The sequence below is a fragment of the Strix uralensis genome, chromosome 5 (genome assembly GCF_047716275.1).
Source record: "Strix uralensis isolate ZFMK-TIS-50842 chromosome 5, bStrUra1, whole genome shotgun sequence".
Taxonomy (NCBI): Eukaryota; Metazoa; Chordata; class Aves; order Strigiformes; family Strigidae; genus Strix; species Strix uralensis.
Window position 1 is genome coordinate 57,400,123 of NC_133976.1, and position 20,677 is coordinate 57,420,799.

Below are 20,677 nucleotides of genomic sequence, written 5' to 3' on the forward strand. Positions count from 1 at the left end.
AATTTTACTAGAAGACAGAGCTGGCATCACATTAAAAAGTAGCAATGGTTAAAATGGCATTAAATCCCACTAAATTTTACATGTTTAATGGAAATGGCAGGAGTTAAATCATGAAGGCAAATGCTGTAAAATGCACAGCTACTGCTAGTCTTTATTTTAAATAAACATAAAAAGAATCCTGCAAAATTCAGCATAACTTTCACAGGAATAATCAAGTTTGCATATATTTAGAGTCATACATGAGTAGCATCTGTGAAATAAACACGTTCAACTGTGTGCAATATTGAGGACTGAGACTGTAAACTTCTAAGACTATGAGCTGATTCTTCCTTTTGTATCTGCACATTTTACCACCCCAGAAGGCCAATGCCTTTGAGAACCACTGACAGCAGTAACTAGTCTGTCTTGTCTGGAGGTTAATCTTATTATGTCGTGATACTTGGACTATGCTACTGCTTTTGGTTTCTTTTTAATGCTATGTCTTAACAAACTAAAATTGCTGTAAACTGTGGCTTTATCTTCTAAATACAGCTTTTAATTAACATTACTTTGATTTTCACATTGTATCAAATTTGATCTGAAGCCTCAAAAATAACCTGCTGAGGTAGCTTGTTCTGTGCTCACAGTGTGAGCCAGCTACCTTGTGGTAATACGTGAGGATGGAAATAGATCTTTTTGCTTTTGATTGTGTATTTGCCTCTGATTCCATATTCTTTGGGGACCAGTTTCTTCTGTAAGTTGGGATCTTTGATTCTGCTAAATTAACCATATCAAAGAATCTGTATTCGTCTGTCTCCACTAAGAGAGCTGTTTAATGCCTCATAACATTGACTCATTAAAAGATACCTCATCATCCTTTGGAAACATTTTAAAAAATTATTCCTATTTCATATTTCTTTTCCAACAGCATCCTCCCAACAAAAAGGGATTGTTGCCCTGTACATGTTTTCTTTGTTTCTAGAAGCCAAAACCAGTCTTCTGGAACATGGTCATATAGACAATGCATCTAATATATCAGGAGGCATGTGTAAGCTGCATGTCATGTCAATGATTTCATATGACCCAAGAACATTTTGAGCTCTAGAAGCTTTGAAGAGTGTGATTTTATCAAGAAACAAGACCTTCTTGTCCTGAGGGTGAGAGTCACTTAATTTTCTCTCTTTCGTCTCTTTTTGTGTCTTAAATGACCAGTCTCTCCTTTTTCTGTACTTTTCAGCTGCTTTTAAAACCTTCTGGGTATTTGAGAGCCTGAAGGCTTTTGGAAGTGCTGGATGGAAAAAAGCAACCCTAGTCTTATGTGACTCACATTACATCCTTGGTTTATTACTAGCACGTCTGCTGTGAAATATTTTGAAAGTTGTTGCTTTGTAGGTGAAGGATCTGTTCTGTTTTTTAAGAATCTCTTGATAGAGGTTTTAGGTCTACATCAGGCTGAATTGTACTCCTGTTCTCAAAAGCTTACCAAGAGGATAAGAGAGAAAAGGTGGCTGTGAAAAAAGTTTCAAGTTCTCTGTACTAGATCTGCCTTTGATGCAGCTGTATAGCTTTCTTGGTTAAACCTCCTGTTTGGCTTTGTGCCTACAATAGTCTCTGTTGGACAAGCACAGCTGGGCAAGGAGTTTATCAGTGTCCCCCAAAGTGATATGAGACACCTGCCCATCTAAGTATTGCAGCAGAACATGCTGATTTCTGCAGTGCTGCTGAGAAATCCACTTTCATCATTCATGTGACCTGCGATAGGGAACCGCTCCTGATCCTGGTTTTGTTTCCTATTCAAGATCTGCTTCACAGACCTGTCTTTGGGTGTAGGGAGAGTGATCCCAATCCTACTTCCCACAAAGAGAAGACCACAGCATGAATATAAAGAAGTGGCTTTTGCCTCTAGTGTGAAAGGTTCTTGTAATAGTTTAAGAGACCAAACCAAATTTTCCTTCTATTCTTTACCCTCCCAAACTCCATTTTCTCCATAGTATGGTTGCTAAGGAAGAGCTGAGGCAACTGCCTGCATTTTAATAGCAGTCGTTGTTGCTGCAGTAGAGAAAAGAGGTAGTGGAATGTGAGATAGTCTCACACAGTAAAGAAATAAACTTCTGCTTAACTGTCCCTTTGCCCAGACATGCTCCAAGCTGTTCTTTAAAATGCATTTGAGATGAATAGAACTGTATGACTGCTATTCCCAACAACAGTGGATGATTGCAAATTCTGAGGAGCAACAGTGTATCTGCTACTTCTTCACCCCGCAGAGAGACATGAATTTTTGGCATCCCCTTCCCAGGGTAGCAAACTGTCATATAATCCCTGCAATGTGGGTGTCATTTACAGTCTGCTTCACTTAAATGCTTCTCTGTTAACTGCACAGTCTGCTTAAATGCAAAGCCAGTGTGTATCCCCCATCAGCAGTTAGTGGATTAAAATGCTGTTAGGCTCAGAAAATTGCCTTTAAAAAAGGCCCGAAAAGTTGGCTTTTCTTTGTTGGTAACCCCCATTCTAGCACATTCTTTGTGATGTGGGGGGTGTTGTTGACAGTGCCAGAAAAACACAGCTCTGAAAAAAACATTGTCCACCTCAGCGATTTGAGTTATTTTCAAAATTAATTTTGACCATTGCATACTCACTCATTGATCACAAACTATCATACATGAATTTTTCTTATAGCTTCTTGTGGACTCTACAAAAAGTTTGGTAATACTAACCGCCCTTTGCTGCTTCTGTACAGAAAGGTGTTGCAACTGGAGCTTAGTAGATGCTGCTCTTGCTGGGGTATGAACCAGAATCTTATCTGGCTTCCCGTCGAAGCATGAAAGGGCTAATGAGAGTCAACATTCGTTTTGTAAGCAGGCACAGCTGAAAAATGCTCAGAGACCGTTTTCGGTGTGAGGGAAGAGTTTCCTCACCACATCTCAAAGGGACTGAATTCAGTCATATATGTAGGATATAACCTCCACTGAAAACAACAGCTGATGTGCTGCATATTCCAAGGTTGAAATTGATATTGGTTACTGGTCAAATGTGACTATTTAATCACAAACTAGGAAGAAAATTCTCTTCTCAATGTAATTAGAAGGGCTGCTGCTGGCTGAATGGTAAGTGGGAGGGTGGCTTCACTCTTCAAAGCAGTAGTTACATGGCACTGTGATATTTGTTAGAGGCCCCAGTTCTGCACAAACAGCTGTGATGATTTTGTTCAGCAAATATCCCATGTCATCAGAGTCGTCTTTTATGGTTATAATTCTGTTGCTTGCATAGAGGCTGTTGATTTAATCTAACGGTGTTATACACTGAAAAATTGAAAAATATGCGTGGGCTGCAAATGTGGCCTAGTGCACGTTTCCTTAGGCTGTGATATCTGACCCTCACAAAGTAAACTCAGTCAGACACCTAGTCAGACATACTCAGTGCTAGGCCAGTGAAAATTCTAAAAATCTTTGTAGTTACTGAAAGGTAGAGGTGTTGATGAACTAATTGGCAGGTTTCCACACCAGCTCGTGCTGTATTAATTCTTTCTTGTGAGTTAAGTGGATGCTGTAGCACAGGGCTTTCAAATGAGGTGTGCAGAGATGCTGTACAGTGTACAAATAAATGACTGTGAACCCTTATGAGCATTAAAGTGTGTATTTTGCTTTTTACTGCTTTTACTTAACACTTTCACTTTCCTCAGCTTAGATAATGAAGTTAGGCTAATTTCACTTGCTTTCAGTAGTTTCTCTTTCTAATCACATGGCTTATTGATTGGATTGCAAGGATAAATTTTTCTATCAGGCAGATTGCTTTCACTGAATTTAAAAAATCGATAAATCATGACTGTGAGCATACAGCCTATCTAATTAATATGTAGTTTATGTCTTGCCGTCTCCCTTTTTGCACAGGTATCCCAGCCCAAATTCCAGAGAATCCTGCCTCCCTCAGCCCCTCTATAGGGTTTTGTTTGGCTATAGCAGCCTTCCTCCCCTCCTGTTCTGCACTACTGCTCATGCTGTCTCTGTTGTAATCCACCATATGGCTGTGCTTAATCACTACCTTGGTTGGGCGACCTTGAGGATCACTTGGGATTCCTTAGAAGAAAAGATTTTTTAGAAATGTGAACACAGACTCCCTTTGGCAGTAAGTATGTGTTCAGTATAACATGCACAGGGCCTCACCACAAGATGCAGTTCAGAGCTGTGTGCTTCTCTTTGCTAGTTTTCAAAAAACAGGAAATATAGAATATTTTTTTAATTTGTTGTAGTAAACCTGTCCTGGTATGTGACGTAGTCTCTAAAATGAGATTTTTTTTTTTCTCTTGAGATGCAGAGGCTGTAGTCTAGCATGGTTTAGAAATAGAAGGGCTTTCAGATATGTACGTGTAAGGGCAGGCACGCTGTTGCAGATTTAGATAACAAGCTGCAAAAAACAATTTAGCTCATCATAAATATTTGTTCTTGCTAGTGCTTACTACTAATGCACTCCTCTACTACGACTAGAGTTATAAGTGTCCTGAAAGCGTCCATATGGGTGCAGCCTCTATATTAAGCATATAGTGCTCTGAGGTGCCACCAGCCATGAGCAGGCAGAAGTAAGCTCTGGTCTTCCAATATGCCTGTGGGTTCTCTATTAAGGCAGTTTTAGGGAAAGATGAATAAAAACCATCACGACTTACTGTATTTCACTAACATTGTAACTCTATTGATAGTAGCTATATTGCAGTGTTATTTGTCTCTTATACATCCCCCACACACCCCCACCGCCCTCCAGTTCTTCTCTATCCCTGTTAAACTGCTGGCAGCAGTCCTCTATATCAGCTCCCAGATTTCTCTGGAATGTTTTACTAATTCTTGGAACAGTTTCATTAGAGGTATAAAAACCTTGTTCAAACTTTAACTATATTTCAGAATTTTTCATACTTGTGAAATAAATAAATTATGCACAATTTCAAGTGGGAAAATCAGACGAGCATATAAAGCCCGTGAAATGTTGCATAGGCTGTGACACAAGTTGAATGAAAGAGGTGAGTAGAAGGGTACCAGTATGGAACTTACTTTCTAGCCAGCAGGCATATACTCTCCTTTATAAGACCTGATTTATTCTTAATTTGAAAATTAATTTAAAGGTTAAATACAGGGATAAATGAAACAGAAGATTGTTGTTTTATGATTGAAGGACTTACACTTCAGTCTGTCTTTGAGTAACTTCGAATCTCTCTGGTCATTCTAGACCTCTGGCTGAGCTCCATGTACAACAGCCTTGGATCGACTCTTGGGACATCTGTTAATCTATATATAGGATTCACACACTTGCACACGTAAACAGGTGATCTCCTAAATATATGAAATGGCATTGGGAACTCCAAGTACTTGTTTAAGCCAAAATGAATTCAGGAGTGAAGTAATCCTTTTCGCCCTCCTCCCTGCCACAAAGATAAGCTGTATTGGGGAAAAAAGTGCAGTATGTGCTGATTATAACTTGTGCTTAATATGTGTGTATGTACCTTCATAAATCCCAGGAATTAGTTAGTTCTTATTAAAAGTATCCTGAAAATGACCTTTTTCCCGTTCTACAGTTTAGTCCTCTGGACAGTTGCTAGTTTCTTACTGTGAGGGGACAGTGTTTAAAAATAAAAGGTGCATATAATGGATGGAGAAGAAGGATAGTAGATGGTAACTGATATAGAAATAAAATATATTTAGAAAATTCATAAGGGAAGCTGAATTCAGGAAGGGAATTTTAAGTCATTTGATGAAGTCTGTAGCTGCCTGGCTGAGGCTGATTTCTAGTTAATCTGGCAACTGCAGGAAGACTTCAGAAGAGCAAAAGACCAGTAACATTTTGCATCACTACTGAAAAAGGGTGAGTGAGTAAAGAGCGGCTAATCTGGTATCAGTTCCAGGAAAAAAAAAGCTATGGAAAATTTGATAAAGAATTTAGATGGTATAAGAATAGCAGTATAATCACGCTATTCAGCTCTTCAGTTTGTGAAAACAGGTCTGCTCAAATGTGATTTTGTTGTTTGGATACATGAAATTTGGTTGCTAGCGGTTTTGTCTGGGTGTAATAGACTTTTATAACATCTTTAACTTATTAGTGTGGTATATTTTGGTTTAAAAAAGTATCTTTGAATTTAATGAAATACTGCTTACAGGGATTAAGAACTGACTGTAATCAAAGAAAGCAGAAAAGCATTTCTAGTTGGGATCAGCCCAGTGCGATCTGGAAGCAAACACAAGTTGGTAGTAGTGTGGCTGGAACAAAGATTAGTGGAGGCATAAATAATGACATTAAAAAAAAATTGTTTAGATAATTTAGGCAAACTGAGACAGTTGGGGAAAATGTGCATAAATAGAGGTGAGGGCAGAGTTATGCACCAAGGAGCAAAAAATGCTAGCCACACCTGTGGGACAGTTTTTCACTGAAAATCCCTGACTCTGGGAAGTGAAAGGTAAATAGTAGGTGTAGTTGGAAATGGGAGGGAAAGTAGATGGTCATACCCAGTAAATAGCAAAGCGTCAAGAAGGGCTAACATATATTGCTAGATGTGTAGATGGGAAGACATGAGTAATAATGAGATTATTTGCACTTAAATCTGGGGAGATGGACCTGATGCTATAGGTCTGTGCCTTGTCTGTATACGTTTCGTGAGATGTGCTAATTTAGGGTATGTAAATGAGTCCCTGAAATGGCTCACTAGTGGAAATAATGCCATGCAGTGAGAGATGTAATGTGCCGTTACCTATTAGGGCTGAAATCACTTAATGGAATACTGCTGCTGGAAGGATGAAGTCTCACTCCCATCTTCTGTTAGAGCTAGCAAATACCTGGCTATACAGACATCCTCTTCAGCTCACTAATGAGACAGAAAACTATTCCCTGTTTTGGTTGGGCTGTGGTCTCTGTCATGTCAGTGAGTCCAGCCACCCGTCAGGGAAACGTAAGAGATGATGTGAGGAGTAAGAGATTTGACTCTGTCGCAGCAAGCTGTTAGATCAAGAGCTCGTGTAGATGTGTCATCACCTGATTTGGGTTTTGATCACCTCAAAAGGAATCCAGCAAATGAAGAGCTCTGTGAACAGGCCAGCCATAAGACTGTATTAGCCCTCATGCTAGCACAGAAGTAGGAGTGCGATTGCACACTGGGTGGGAGGAAGAGTCTGGGACTACCACTTCTGTTTGCAGTTTCACAGCCAAATGAAGGGCCTGTTCCTTCCTCTCTGTGTTCCCTCCTCCTCACTCTGGCTCTTGGCTGATTCCACACAGAATTAGCATGGTGCTCTCTACACCCTCCCTCTCTCTCTCCCTTCCCCGTACTAAAGGAAGTAGTTTCCTGCCCAGGATGCATATATTAAGAAATCCTAGTTTGGTTTAAGAAACAGAAGAGAGGTAACTTGGCTGCACACTGTGCGCACAGAAGTATCTCCACAGGTAGGAAATATATTCTCACTGTCATAAACCTTTCAAAGAAAGATACATTAAGAGCCAATGGAAGTGGAAGCTAGACAAATCCAAGCGAAAATTTAAGTGTGCATTTAAATGAAGGTGATTAGCCGCTGTGCAAATAACCAAGGAAGAGATGGATCTCTTGTTAACTTCATATGAAGACCAGAACCCTTATGGGAAGATGTATCTTAGTCAAGTGCAAGCTGCAAATAGGAGGTTGAAAGAAACAGGTAAAATGTGATGATGTGTGTAAGTAGACAAAGTGGCATCTTCTAAATTTTTTATCCCTACTTTAAAGAGTGTACAGTATAAATTTGGATATAATGTATGAAATGAATGTATTGGACAAAGAAAGTACTTGAGAAAGGAAGCGTAAGGGTTGATTGTATAGTTAGACTGTAGAGCAGTTTTGCTCTCTGGTGGTTCCACTACATTTGTGTGGACTTCTCGTATGTGGACTGTACAACAGACATGAGCTTGACAAAGAAATTGAAATTAAAACAGGGAAGATGCCATGCCATTCATTTTATAATAAAGTTTAGGAGCTTGGGCTTGATTGCAGATGGGATTCAGTATCTATTGATGCTCACTCAGGTTGTCCTAAATTGTTATATGTGTGTGTGCATACGTGCATGTGATTTTTTTTTTCTTCAGTTTTGAAAGGTCCCCTTCATATGGAAGCTGTCTTTGACTGTAAGAACAATCTCTAGAATGTTGCTTTGATTGTATAGTTTAAAGGGAAACTTGTTATAATCTAAATGTGGAAATTATGACTATTCCAGAGATCTGCATTAAAAATAAAAAAAGATAATTCCTTTTCACACAGGTCAAGTGTATGTTCTCTTACGCTAAAATAAATAGGAAAAATCCTAGTGATAAGGAATTCCTTTTGCTGTGGAACAAGGACACTTCTAGATATATCCATGATATTTCACTTTTGTGAGACGTGTCTGAAGGTGAATTTCTGAGTTGAGTAAGGAAATCAGCTTTGTAATTTAGAGTAATGACCAATAATTTTGTCATATCAATTTAATCTGCACATGGTAATTAGAGTTTTCAGGATTCATTAGCAGCTGGTGTGTCACTGTGTATTTATTGAAGGACTGTCAGCCGCTGTTTCTCTTTGTTTTTGAATATTAATGGTTTGGAAAGAAGTTGGTGCTCTAGAAAGAATTGAGAAACAGGCCTGGCTTTGCGGATTTTTATCACCCTGCCAAGACCCTGCGCAACTTCCTCTCCCTGTTGCCCGCAGCAGAATACGGAAACCTGACTGCTGAAGGCCACTTCTGCAATTGCACTGGGGCAGGGGAGCAGGGTGGGAGGGGGGGGGGTGTTTTCGTTCTGCTGCTCGCTAGTGTCTTGGCATCCAAAGAAGAAAACAAGATGCGTTTGAAAATGTCTCTTCAGTTGTTTCTTGCACTGATGGGTTTCCTCCTCTTCCCTCTCTCTGCTGTCACGCAGTGCTGCAGTTGAAGCTCCAGCAGCGACGAACAAGGGAGGAGCTGGTGAGCCAAGGGATCATGCCGCGTAAGTGTCACTTAAATTCTTTGTCTTGGTGATTTATGCATGTTTTTGAGTGGAGAATGGTTTCACGTATGATTCGAAATATCAGATTCTCTGTTTCTGCATTAAAAACATCATATATGAAGAGCCCCACCCTGTCCCACCCAACTTGGTCCTTCAGACGTGTTGGAACGCTAGATATAGGGCCACCTCTGGTACTGAGGAAGAGAGTAATGGCTCCAAGTGTAACCGTACTCCAAGCCAATGTTTGTGTTTGATCACAGTACACAGGAGTCTTCTGGAGAACATACTATGTTAGAAGTGCCTTATATACTTGATGCATGCTGGTAATCACTCTTTTAACAGGCTTCCTGCCTCTGCAGTTTCTGTTCTTGTTTGTCAGCTCCCCAGACCTCAGAGGCAGTTGTAACTTTGTATGTACATATTCCATAGACCCACTGAAGACAGGCAGTGCATACAAGATGTTAAGCAACAAGGGGCCCTGTTTTATGTTTGTAGGTAGAAAGAGCCCTGTGGACATCAGCCATTCCCTTCATGCAGGGAAACCCAAAATCTGTGGAGCCAGAGAACTTTTGCTTTTTTGGGTGGACACATCAGGGTATACCCTAATGCCAAGCTTTAATGAATTCACTGTTGGGTTAGTGTTGGAGAAGGTATTTTTCTGTTTTGTTCCCCTCCTTCCCCCCCCCCCCCCCCCAAATGCAAAAAGATACCTGACAAGTAGTTTTGACATGCTTTGGTACCTCCAAACTATAGATGGCTTACAGGTAACGAGTTTGAAGTGAATGTTTTATTTTTGAGGTCCTCTCAGTGTCACTTAACAGCTTTAGTAAAGGGCAATGGATTGGGGGTATGTTTTCTTCTTTCAAAAACTTCCCCCCCCCCCTTTCACAAGCCTTACTTGAAGATAGCGTAGTAATGAGGAGTTTCTCATTCCTTCTATTTCTGGGATGCACATTGTAATACGACACAGTGATGTGACTTAGACTTTGCTAAAGGCGTTAAGGTTAGGCTGTCAGCTCGCTCTCTGAATGAAGAGAACGTGTCAGCAGCACTCTGTCAGCTGAAGTGGCTTGCTGGATGGCAGTGACATGCTCAAGATGTTTCTGGGACCCCTACTTAAAATTCTATTACCAGATCAAAAAGGAAAGATTGTCCTATCTGGACATAGTACATCATGCCTGTCTTCTTATTTTTACCTGGGGAACTCATATATGTGCTTCTACAGAACACACTTACTTGCATTTGGATGAAAGACTAGTGTCCCAGTGACTGTGCCCTTTTACTAATGCTTCCCAGAAGAAAATGTTTCTGACTTCTTTGTGGTCTCCTGCTTTAGGTGGATATGTATGCAAATACTGTATTAACTTATGTTCGGTACTGGCTTTCTTCAAAGTGTGGTTGGCCAGACTTGTGATTCCTGAAAGGGGTCTGTTTTATGGGCCCTTTGAAAATGAGGCCCTTGCAAGTAATGCAAGTAAGGCACCCAGAGTAATTAGTCATTCTTAAATTTGCTTAAAATATAGCTTAAATAACTAGTCTTTGCAGACTTGAGCCCTTCATTGCTTCATTTATGTCTCTTACGTGTGAGTTTTATGACGAACCAAAGAAGAATGCTCTGTGAAATATTGTGAAAATACTAGCAACACATGAAAAGGTCCTTTCTGCAATGGAGAAACCACCTTAGCAGATCTGTTCTAAACATGATTTAAAATTAGTTCCCTTCAAGTCATGGTATCATTTACCTGTACTTGCCAACTGGAAATAACCGCACATAGGGAAATGTTTAAAACATTATTTGCCTGGGCCATTTTTAATGAGAAGATCAGATGTGAGATAAATTGTGATACTTAAAGGAAAAGTCCTGTTTTTAACGTAAGTAGTACAGAGGATGACTAGGGGCAAAGTTCCTCCTGGAGGCATCTCAGAGCCGTGACAGCTGAAACCTTCTACTTTCAGCAGTTCAGAATAGATGTTTTTACTTACTCCTGGGAGTGTGCAGGTATCTTGTATTCTTTCATCTCTCTGCCCTGTACCCCCTGTCTGTGAAAACATTTAGGTACTTAATCATGTTCCTCTGTCATCTACTACTAGACATGGCTATACTGGGCCCCACAGTTTGTTAGTCAGGAACCAGGCCCCACATAGCTCTCTATGATGATTTAACAAAACTATAGGAGTGGGAATCCGGAGGATGGTTTGGTGCTGAATTAAATGAACCAGAGTGCTCTTTCCATGTGAAATGCTGGTTGGCTTCTGGCCTTTATTTTCCATCTGGAGAGCCTTAACACTCTTTGAAAGAATTGCGGTGGTTGTGGTTGTATATACATTACCATTATAGCTTGTGTCAGGAAGGTGCTTTTGAAGTAGAGCTCTTAATTGCACCTGCCTACTGTACCTTGCTTTGCACCATGAAATGAAGTTTGAGAGTTGGATTAAATTGGGATGAAAGTAAACTGGAAAATATTCTGCCTACAGCTAATATGCATTCAGTCCATGGGACCAGACTACAACTTGTCTGGCACCACATTTCCCGTTTCACCTTTACAGATAGAGTGTGGATGTCAGTTCCTCAGCATCAACTGTTTTTCTGTGCAGATTTGGTCTTACTATGCTATCCTATGTGTTCATTCAGATTAGTCTTTAATACAGATCAGTTCCTGGATCTTGTAGACAAACAAACATGCAAAAATCCATGAACCAAGTGTAGGAGAAGTAAAAGTTTTTGTTTTACATTAAAAGCTATCTAGTGTGCAAACTCACTTTGGTATGTTTGGTTCTCCTGACTGCAATATAAGTCTTACGTGGTGTTTAGATTCAGCTTGGTGCCCTAAAAGAGAAATTTTATTTCAGGCTTCCATCAACCCAAGGTTTTTGGACACTGTAAACCTGAGGAGTGGGAGAAGACACATTTATGTCACATTAAAGTGAGAGTGAGAGTCACACCACTCTTGCTTTGCCTGTTCAGAACAGAGCTGGGAATTGCTTACTTTGTTCCCGTGTGGAATTTTGTTTATATGGTAGAGACGAAAGGCAAATGTTTCAACATTTTTTTACCAAGTACACTTAATCTCGCTTGAATAACCTTTCCAACCCACCAGCCACCTACAGAAGGGCTGTGCTTCACTAAAAGATTAGTGTATTGTAGTAAGAAATAAAGCATTTATAAGCAGTGACAGAGGATTCAAAATAATTGGCTTTTATGCTTCATTAATTCTTCTTGCTTTTCTCTTACCGCTTTGTGTAACGTTTTGCTAGTATTCATTAGCTGAAGATTAAAATTCTCAATTGCCCGTAGAAAAGAGGTGGGAAGCAAGTCTTCATCTGTATCTGACATACCTGTGATTTGAGCTAGAAGGACTGTATCTAGAAACAAGAACTGCGTTTTCATATTTATTCAGGTTTTGGCCTATTTTCTGATAGTGCAAATAGACAAGTTTTTTTGCTACTTACATTTTTTTGTAGCTATGTAGAGGTGATTTTCATCTCATAAAATGCAAGCTAAACAAAATCTGCTGTCTGTGCTCGACTCTTTGAATTCTGTCATGCTGTAGAAGAACAGTCAGATGGTGTCAGTTTTTAGTGTTGAATTTAAAGGTTACAGCTATTGTAAGGTTTTTTTGGGGAATATTAAACACCCAGTTTTCCACCCTTGAAAAGAATGTTTAAAACAGTAGTTAATGTGCATCTGAGTAGAAAGATGCGTGGAAAGCATCTTCAACTAAAACAGCAAAAATTTTTAGGGGAAAGACATTTGGCAAATGTAGCAATACTCTGCTTTGCAAAATATGTTGCGCTTTTTCTCTTTTGCAAGGTTTAAAGCTTCATATGCCTGTTGTTTTATCTGTCAGGATTGTGATCTTTGGCTTCTGGCTGCAAACACAAAATATAGGCAAGCATGCAAGGTCATATGGCACAGTCCTGCAAGAAAGCTGTTGTTGTGACCATCAGATTCACTTAAGCAGGCAAAACATAAGTTGAAAATAATTTCTGGGAATGTGCCTTTTGTTGCTCTATAGAACTGCTTTGTGAATATCTGAAAGATGACACAGGCAGCCTTTGAAAAGGGCATCATCTGGACTGAAAGCTAAAAGGAAGGTGGCTGCAGTACAAGAGAATTTCCAGGAGCTGCTTTTTTGCTTCAGTGTATCTGATGTTTGCCAGTTTTTGTGCCCACATCCAACTACCCTGACTGTATGTTTGTGTTCCAGGATGCAGTATATGCAGGATGCATGAATGTATGTAGAATCCAAAAAGGGTGGAGTTTGTGCTGTTTTTCTAATGTGACCATTTTTACAGGTGCTGAGCTGTTTCCACGCTATAGGTCTGCATTACCAATGCTCTGATGCAGTTTTCTGCTTGGACATGCAGCCTGTTAGTTTCTTGAGCATATTTCAGAATACAAGATTTGTGAATCTTGTGCTGCTGGGTTTTAGACTCTCCTGAGGAGGGTGTATTTTATCTCTGGACTACACCAGGGGAGCATGCTATAGTTCAATTGCAACATGTCACGTGATTAGGAATGATTGTAATACAGCAGGCGGTGTAATGATTGTAATTTCATTAGGCCTCTCAGTATCACTAGCTGCATTTTTTGTAGCCATAAGGTTAATGGAGAAAATGTAATATTTGTTATAAAACTAAAATACAGTATTTGCTTTTGGGTGAGACATTGCTTAGAATAAATTCTAAAGGAGTTGCCATTTACTGGGGACACTTAGTGATTTGAGGGTACAGAACACAGGGTTATGCTTTGGCATATCAGTGTTGATCATCATGTAGGCAAACCTTATAACTGGTCTTCTGCATCCAGCACTGTTACCATCACAAGAGGTATTGATTTCAGGAAGCAAAATTTTTGCCACCTGTGAGTTTCTAAAGTTAAACCATGTCTCTAGACTTTAACATCTCAACCCCAAAATTTGGCCATACAGCCACACTTGTGTTTCTGTAGGGTAGCTAAAAATGTTATTGCTGCTTTAGCCTTCACCTGATAGTCTAAGCACTCCTAAATTTTATAAAAGTAATTTGGTTGATGAAGATTACGCACTTCCAACTTAATTGCATAGATCTGTATTTAATCATGTTCATATTTTCTTATTAAGCTGCCAGTTTTAAACCTGAAACTTGTCAATATAGTGTATGGGGCAGTAGTTGAAGGAGACCTGTCCTTTGAGGATATAGTCAACTTCTTGTTCCTGTTGCGAACAATAGCTACAGCAGAACATATTAAATGTTGTCAAAAACCAAAAGACCTGACTTTATAAATTGTTTAACTGTTAACTGTGAAATAGGAGCTTCTTTTGATATATGTTAAAGAAAGGAGAGGAAGGCTGTTGGAACATACACAGTTATTTACATGACCAATATTTTTCATGGCAGGAGCTGTTCTGCAGTCATGCTGATAACTTCAGGTGCAATTCTTAACATCTCAACAATATTTTATCTTCTACATAAAGGCTAGGATAGAAGATGAACTACTATGCCTACATGGAGTTTTACTGATTTGGAAGTGTTGCAGTGTGGCTACACAGTTGACATTTCAAGATTGTTGTGTGTTATATTTGAACTGCAGATAAACCAATTGCTTTAACACCCTGAAAGAACTCTTCCTGCTTTACATACCTCTGCTGCGTAATGTGTTCCTGTCGTTCTCTTGTTGGTTTACATATCAGGTCTTTGTAGTGATCTTCCCTATAGATTTTGGAATATATTTATAGTAACAAAACAAAAATACAGATTTTTACTTCCCTGCCATCTGGTGTCTGCTCTTCTGCCCAGTGGTGACTGCTTCACTTTCATACTTTTTTTCCACAAAACAAGCTGAAACTGTACTTTCATTTACTTTCATTTAGGATAAGGAGTTAAAAACAAATGTGTGGACTGTAAATATTTTTACTCCCAGACTTGTTTAATAAAATGTCCAAGCCTGTGAAGTCTTTAAGATCTAAAAATAATAACTATTTTTTAATACTCCCTTTGACCTCTGAAACCTTGTTATTTCCTGGTTCGTTGTGTACAGAATGGGACCTCAAATATAGAGGCTGCAGCCAGACTTTTGATATACTTGATGTTATGCTCTGAGAGTAAGGCTGGAACACTAAGCAGGTACCGTAAAGCAAACAAAAGCTGTAGAGGACATTTGTAGCTGTGTTTCTGTCTGTGGCATGTAGCACAGAAATCTGTAACTGGTTTTACTTTAATTTGATCACCTACCTGTCACTTGTCTCCCAGGAATTATTTGCTGGTTCTTTGACTTTGATCTCTTCTCTGAAAGCACAATTTCAAAGCCTTGAGGCTTTGTGTGGAGAAGGAGTCCATACATTTAAGCTGAGAGCCTCATCATCAGGGGCCTCATAACTGCACCTGGTTTGTTTATATTTTTAGATAGCTGTCTGTGTTTGTTTTCCATGTGTTTATATCATCTGTGATTAATAAGACTTGGTTGGAGTAGGAAAGTTCATTGTGTTAGTAATGGAAATGTGCTGTTTGCCCTTTCTGAAGTTGTAGAAAGAAAGAAGAGGCCATGCTCAGGGGTTTGATAGGCTGCATTTAGCCCTTGACCCCTGCAATGATAAAAGATTTAACTCTGCCAGTTTCAAGTGAAATACAATAATTCAGGAGAGTAAAATCTGGTATGTAATACAGCTTTTTTCTCTTCATATTCCCACAGCCGTCTTGGGATCATTCTTACCTGTTGGCTGGGAATGGTCTCTCCTTTTTCTTCTCATGGCCCCCACACCTCCTGGAGCCTGGGCACTCTGTAAAGTTGTCAGAAGAGTTTGCAAAGGGTGTTTATCCATCCAAGAAGCAGGCTTGAAGTCAGGTCTAGGAATGCATGGATCAAAGGGTTCCAAGTAGAAATTTGTTGTCTGACTTTTCCTCTTCAGTTTGGAGGTGGCATGATCCTAACTGTAATGAAGCTTTATCTTTTTTATTTTTCATTTCAGGATTTAGGTAATGTCTTTTGAATGCCAGTAGTTAATGGTGATGGACAAAGTCGGTTATAAATTATCTATATTTGCTGTAAATGTGCTGTGACACAAAGCTGTAGCCATAGTCACCCGTAGATCTGATAACTGTTACCATGGGTGACAATTTTCATTTTGCTTCTAAAGAGGATGAACTTTCTGTTTAAATTAACTCAGTGTTGGGTTGAAAAATCTTAGCCCTTTCTGTCAATAATTTTGTATGTTTGCTGTGAGAAACCTACACTTCAGGCCTTTCGCACAGTTAAAACTAATGAAAAATTTCAGCTGCATTGTAAGGGAGATACTGCTGTAATAAAGTTACTGACAGTTTTGCTGAGTTGTGGACATGGGCTCTGGAGAGGTGCTTGGCTCAGACGTTGGAAGCAGCTCAGCTGGTACATGGCTCTGTGACCAGCTGATCTGAGCTGAGGCAGGGTACCACAGTCCTACCTGTGCAGATGTTTGTGCAACCAGGGCAAGCCCAGCTGGAAAGTGGCTTTTTTGGGGAACAACAGCTCCGTGAGCCAGTACACTGTGCAGGCTCATGAGTGTTGATGCAGGAGGAGGGGTGTCTCTATAAGGTAGGATGTAAGGGAGGCAGGACTTACTTAGCTCTGGCTTCCACAACAGCCTGAGCCTCACTAAACAATCTAGCTAACGTGGCTGCCATCTTCTGTGCCACCTCTATGGATTGGCTTGGTAATAGGGAAGACTTGGTAAAGCTGTAGCACTGTAACTGTAACTCCATGCTTTGGCAGTGCTGGCAACAGTAACAACATGGGGAAGAACATTTCTCCAGCCTTTCTTCTGTTTGAGACTAGAAACACTTAAAATTCTTTAATCACAATGACATTGTTATTGAACAGTGTCACTGAAGAGTAAAGCTGCATTTGTTTGGGTGCCGGAGGTGTGTTTCTCCCCTTCATAAAAATATTTGGGTTGGTTTTTTTAGGTCAATCTTAATTTTGCATTTTCTGAGTCTATATGTTTTGGGGTTTGAATAATCACAATTTACCATTTGTGGCTTCTTTTCTTATCCTTAACTTGATACTCAGATCTTAGCCTCAATCCAAGGGCTCTTACCAATGGCAGGGGTATGAAATCAGCAAGAATTCTCAAGTCTGATCAGGTCTGTGTACCGGATGTGAAACTCTCTGGAGCTGTGTAAGGAGAAAAGGGTGTTGATGGAGATCTCCCTTCTCTCACCTGTGTATTCCTCATCTCCTTTTCATATTTCTACAGCATACTTCTCTTTGATACTGTCCCACTAGCAAGATAACAGCTCCTTCTGTACATGTGACCCGGTTTTTGAATACTTTTTTCTTCCATGCTATGAGAAATGCTTTTTGGAAGTGGGGTGAAGATGAAGGGAGGAAGAAAGTGCCAACTGCCTTGCTCTGTGGTTCAAGTTTTGTGTCTCAAACTAAATGCTACACACGAAATGCTATGGGGTGGGAGCCCCACCCTGAACCGACAGAGGAAGTCATCGAGCCTATTTGCAGCACTTTATCTCATCTTTTTACGAAAGCATAGTAAACAAGAGAGAGAAACTAGAATTTGGCTGAGAGCAGGGGTGAATAGCTGCAGCAGAAGGCCTTCTGCTGTTCTGAATTAAGTCAGCATGTCTGAGGTTGGGTTTGGATATGATACAAGCCTCTCTTTGTCATAGCAAAGGAAGATTTTACCTTTCCCTCAGGAACTGATCTAACTAAAGAGCAGAATTCTTGACACAGTGTTTTGAATTTAGCTGTAGCCTTTCTACAAACATTGCATGTTGTCTGACCCAGTGATTTGCAGTTCAAATATTGTTGTCTATGATGAGCTAGATACTATGGCCAAGGAAAGCTCATGTGCCATCTCTCCTCTATCAGCCTGCATGTCTGATAGCCTCCAGTTGTGATCCTACTGATTGCAGAAGGTTTTGCTGCCTCTCCTCCTAGAAACTTGAGCTATGAGGACCTGTGAAAACCCTTTTGCCTTTCTTTCTTCCCTTTTAGATCCTTGCAAACCTTGGTGTCTTCTGTCGGCTGTGTAAGTGAATGCAGGGTGTACAGATATTTTGACTTCTCTTTCTCAGCAGCTGGGTCGGTCCCCTTCCCCTGTTGTGTTTCATTCTTAGAGTGACTGAATTTGGTTCTGATTCTACTGATTTCTCACACTAGATAACAGGAACTTGAAGATCTGCATATGATTATCTTTGAAAGCTTTGCAAGGCTAAAATTTGCTTTTGTACACTGCAGGGTAAACCCTGAACAGAAATGTTGGAACTATTTTACACAGCTTTTTGTCTTTGCTGTTATACTGGAGATTTGGGGTTAATTCCTGGGCCTTGATTCAGTCTGTTTATAGCAGCACCAGTTTGATGCTTTGCAGCAGCATCTCCCTTCATTCACACATTGCCATCTTCATAATGCATCTTGGACTGAGGGGACACTGAACTCATGCATTGCAGTTTTGGTCCCTATTTCATAGCAATTAATACATCGCTTTGAAGTGAAGATTAGCAACTTCCATCTCTGTGCGTTGTATGGGAAGGTGTGCATCATTGTAGATGGTCCTGTGTGCTGCTGCTTAGCTTTGTGGGGTCAGATGGAAGGACAGTAGTTGCAATGTATAGCTGCAGACATTTCTGAAGCAGGGTGGAGACACAAAGCAGTTGCATCATTGATCTCCAGGGAAATTTCTCATGGTAGCTAAGAGAGTGACCACAAAGATACTAACGCTTCAGGAATTCTGGTGATGAAGCATCAAAATGCTCTGCAACAAGTAACAGAGAGACTAAAAAACTAGGATGTATGTGGTAGGAATTTGATTAGATCTTTGCTAGCCAGCCCATCTGTGGTAGGAAAATCACATCCTCCTGTCAGTCATGTAAAGGTGAGGGGTAAAGCTCATTCTCCTAACAGTAGATGTTGCAAATTGCCAGATGGTTGTCCAAGTGGGACAAAAGTATGTACAACTCAGTGAAGGGCACTTGCTGGACTGTGCTGTCCCAAACCCTATCAGTGATGCTATTGCCCCTTCTATCACTAGGCATTTTAAGTGCTTGTTCAGCCATTTGTAACATCAGGCTGTTTTCCTAAAGTGGGTGGGGCAATCTGAAGACACCGTGGCTGTGGTTCAGCAGCATGGGGGCTCCTGCTGCAGCACTGGCCTTAAACCTAGCCTCTCATTTCTGACTTTGTCTGGCAGCGCAGTTTTTGCTCAGTTTTGCTGACACTATTCTTTGTGGAGCTGTGCTGTAAACCAGCATACCAATCCAGGTTAAAATAACTCTCTCAAAACAGCTGTGATCTGAGTCTACAAACGGTTTTGTCAGCATAACTGAGTGCTAACATGCTTTGTCCCAGGCCTAGCTACAGGAATGAGGGCAGAAAGTGTCACTGCAGTATATTGATGGTGAAATACCATACACATATCATGTAGAAACAAAATCAGAAAGGCAGTCAAAAGGTATACCTAACTGATATTGGGCATTGCAGAAGCTACTTCTGCATTCTCAAATATCTCAGCAGTAGTAGTAGTAGAAGAGAAATATAAAGGAATTTTTTTCTGCATACAATGGAAAACAAAAGTTCTCAACACCTAATAATACCATTGTAGTTTGGCCAGTTTGTTTTTTTTCTTTGGCATCACCTCTGTTCTTGTCGGGGCTCACTAAAAGTTTTGCTGGCAAAGCTGACCACACAGTTAGCTAGGTCAAGGATTTGAACTGAGTTAACTAGTACCTCTTTTTGGGGAGGGGCGAGTGCCATGCAGAGGTGCTGGAATTACTTTATGGTGACAGTTCCCTGGTACAGCTCCCTGTGTGGTACGAGTACAATTGGAGAATCAACTGCAAGGCAGAAATGCATGGGACATGAGGGAAGGGAAAAAGAGGTTATTGCTTAAGATGGACCTACCACCAGACTAAATATTTGTTGAACCGCCTCTCCAGGAAGTCAGGGTGTTAAATGTCTTTTTGCACTTCTTGGGTTTAGTAGGGTGCTTGTCACAGGCTTGCCCGGCGTTTTTGTAAGCAAGCTGCGACAACTCGAGGCTGCGTATGCAAGTGGTGAGAGAACAGTATTGAAATAAAGGCTTGGTGTCAGACTGGGAGGATGTGTTGAGCAGGACCTTTTGGGTGGGGAGGGAGAAGGTCAGTGTCTGATACTATTCCATATTTTCAGTAATTTGATGTAATCAAGGGAACTGTGCATATTTATTAAACTTGCAGGTTAGTGGGCTGTGAGGACAGGATTGGGACTCTCAATATGTGGATAAACTGAGAAATACAGAACAAACCCAAAGAAAAATGCAGAGTTTCTACATTTTGTTATGTATGGCTAGATAGCAACTCTAGCTATCTAGCTATCCTCTAGAAGAGGACTGGAGACTTTTCATGGCTTGTGAGCCAAGCACAAGCGAACATGTTATGTATTTTATGTACACAAAGGAAAACTGGCTGGGACATATAACTGAGAAGTGTTATTTAATTATCATTTAGCTCTATAAAAGCTGATAAAGCCTAGTCTGGAATATGTACCAAATTTTGTACACTATACTTCAATAAATGCAGATCAAATGGAAGGAGACCAAAAGAGAGTAAGCAAGGAAGAGTCTGGAAAATGTTATCTATAAGGGAAGGTTGAAACTGGCTTTGGTCATTTTATATAACAGGAGACTGTAGGAAAACCAAAGTTTTCAAATATATAGGGATAGATGCAAGAGGAAGAGAATAAATTGTTCAGTGTAATCATTGCAGGTAAGGCAGGGAATAAAGAATATAAATTATA

General features: G+C 40.2%; 1 protein-coding gene across 3 annotated transcripts in view; it reads left to right on the top strand.

The window, feature by feature from the left end:
* Window positions 1-20,677, top strand: part of MRTFA (myocardin related transcription factor A) — a 97,462-nt gene that overhangs the window by 57,725 nt on the left and 19,060 nt on the right. For 2 of the 3 annotated variants that reach the window (XM_074871099.1, XM_074871101.1), the window contains one exon: window positions 8,869-8,934. In XM_074871099.1, coding sequence (XP_074727200.1) covers window positions 8,928-8,934 — 7 coding nt within the window. In that variant the 5' untranslated portion in view covers window positions 8,869-8,927. Of the gene's footprint in view, window positions 1-8,852; window positions 8,935-20,677 lie in introns of those variants that run through there. The other variant, XM_074871100.1, reaches the window with a different exon arrangement.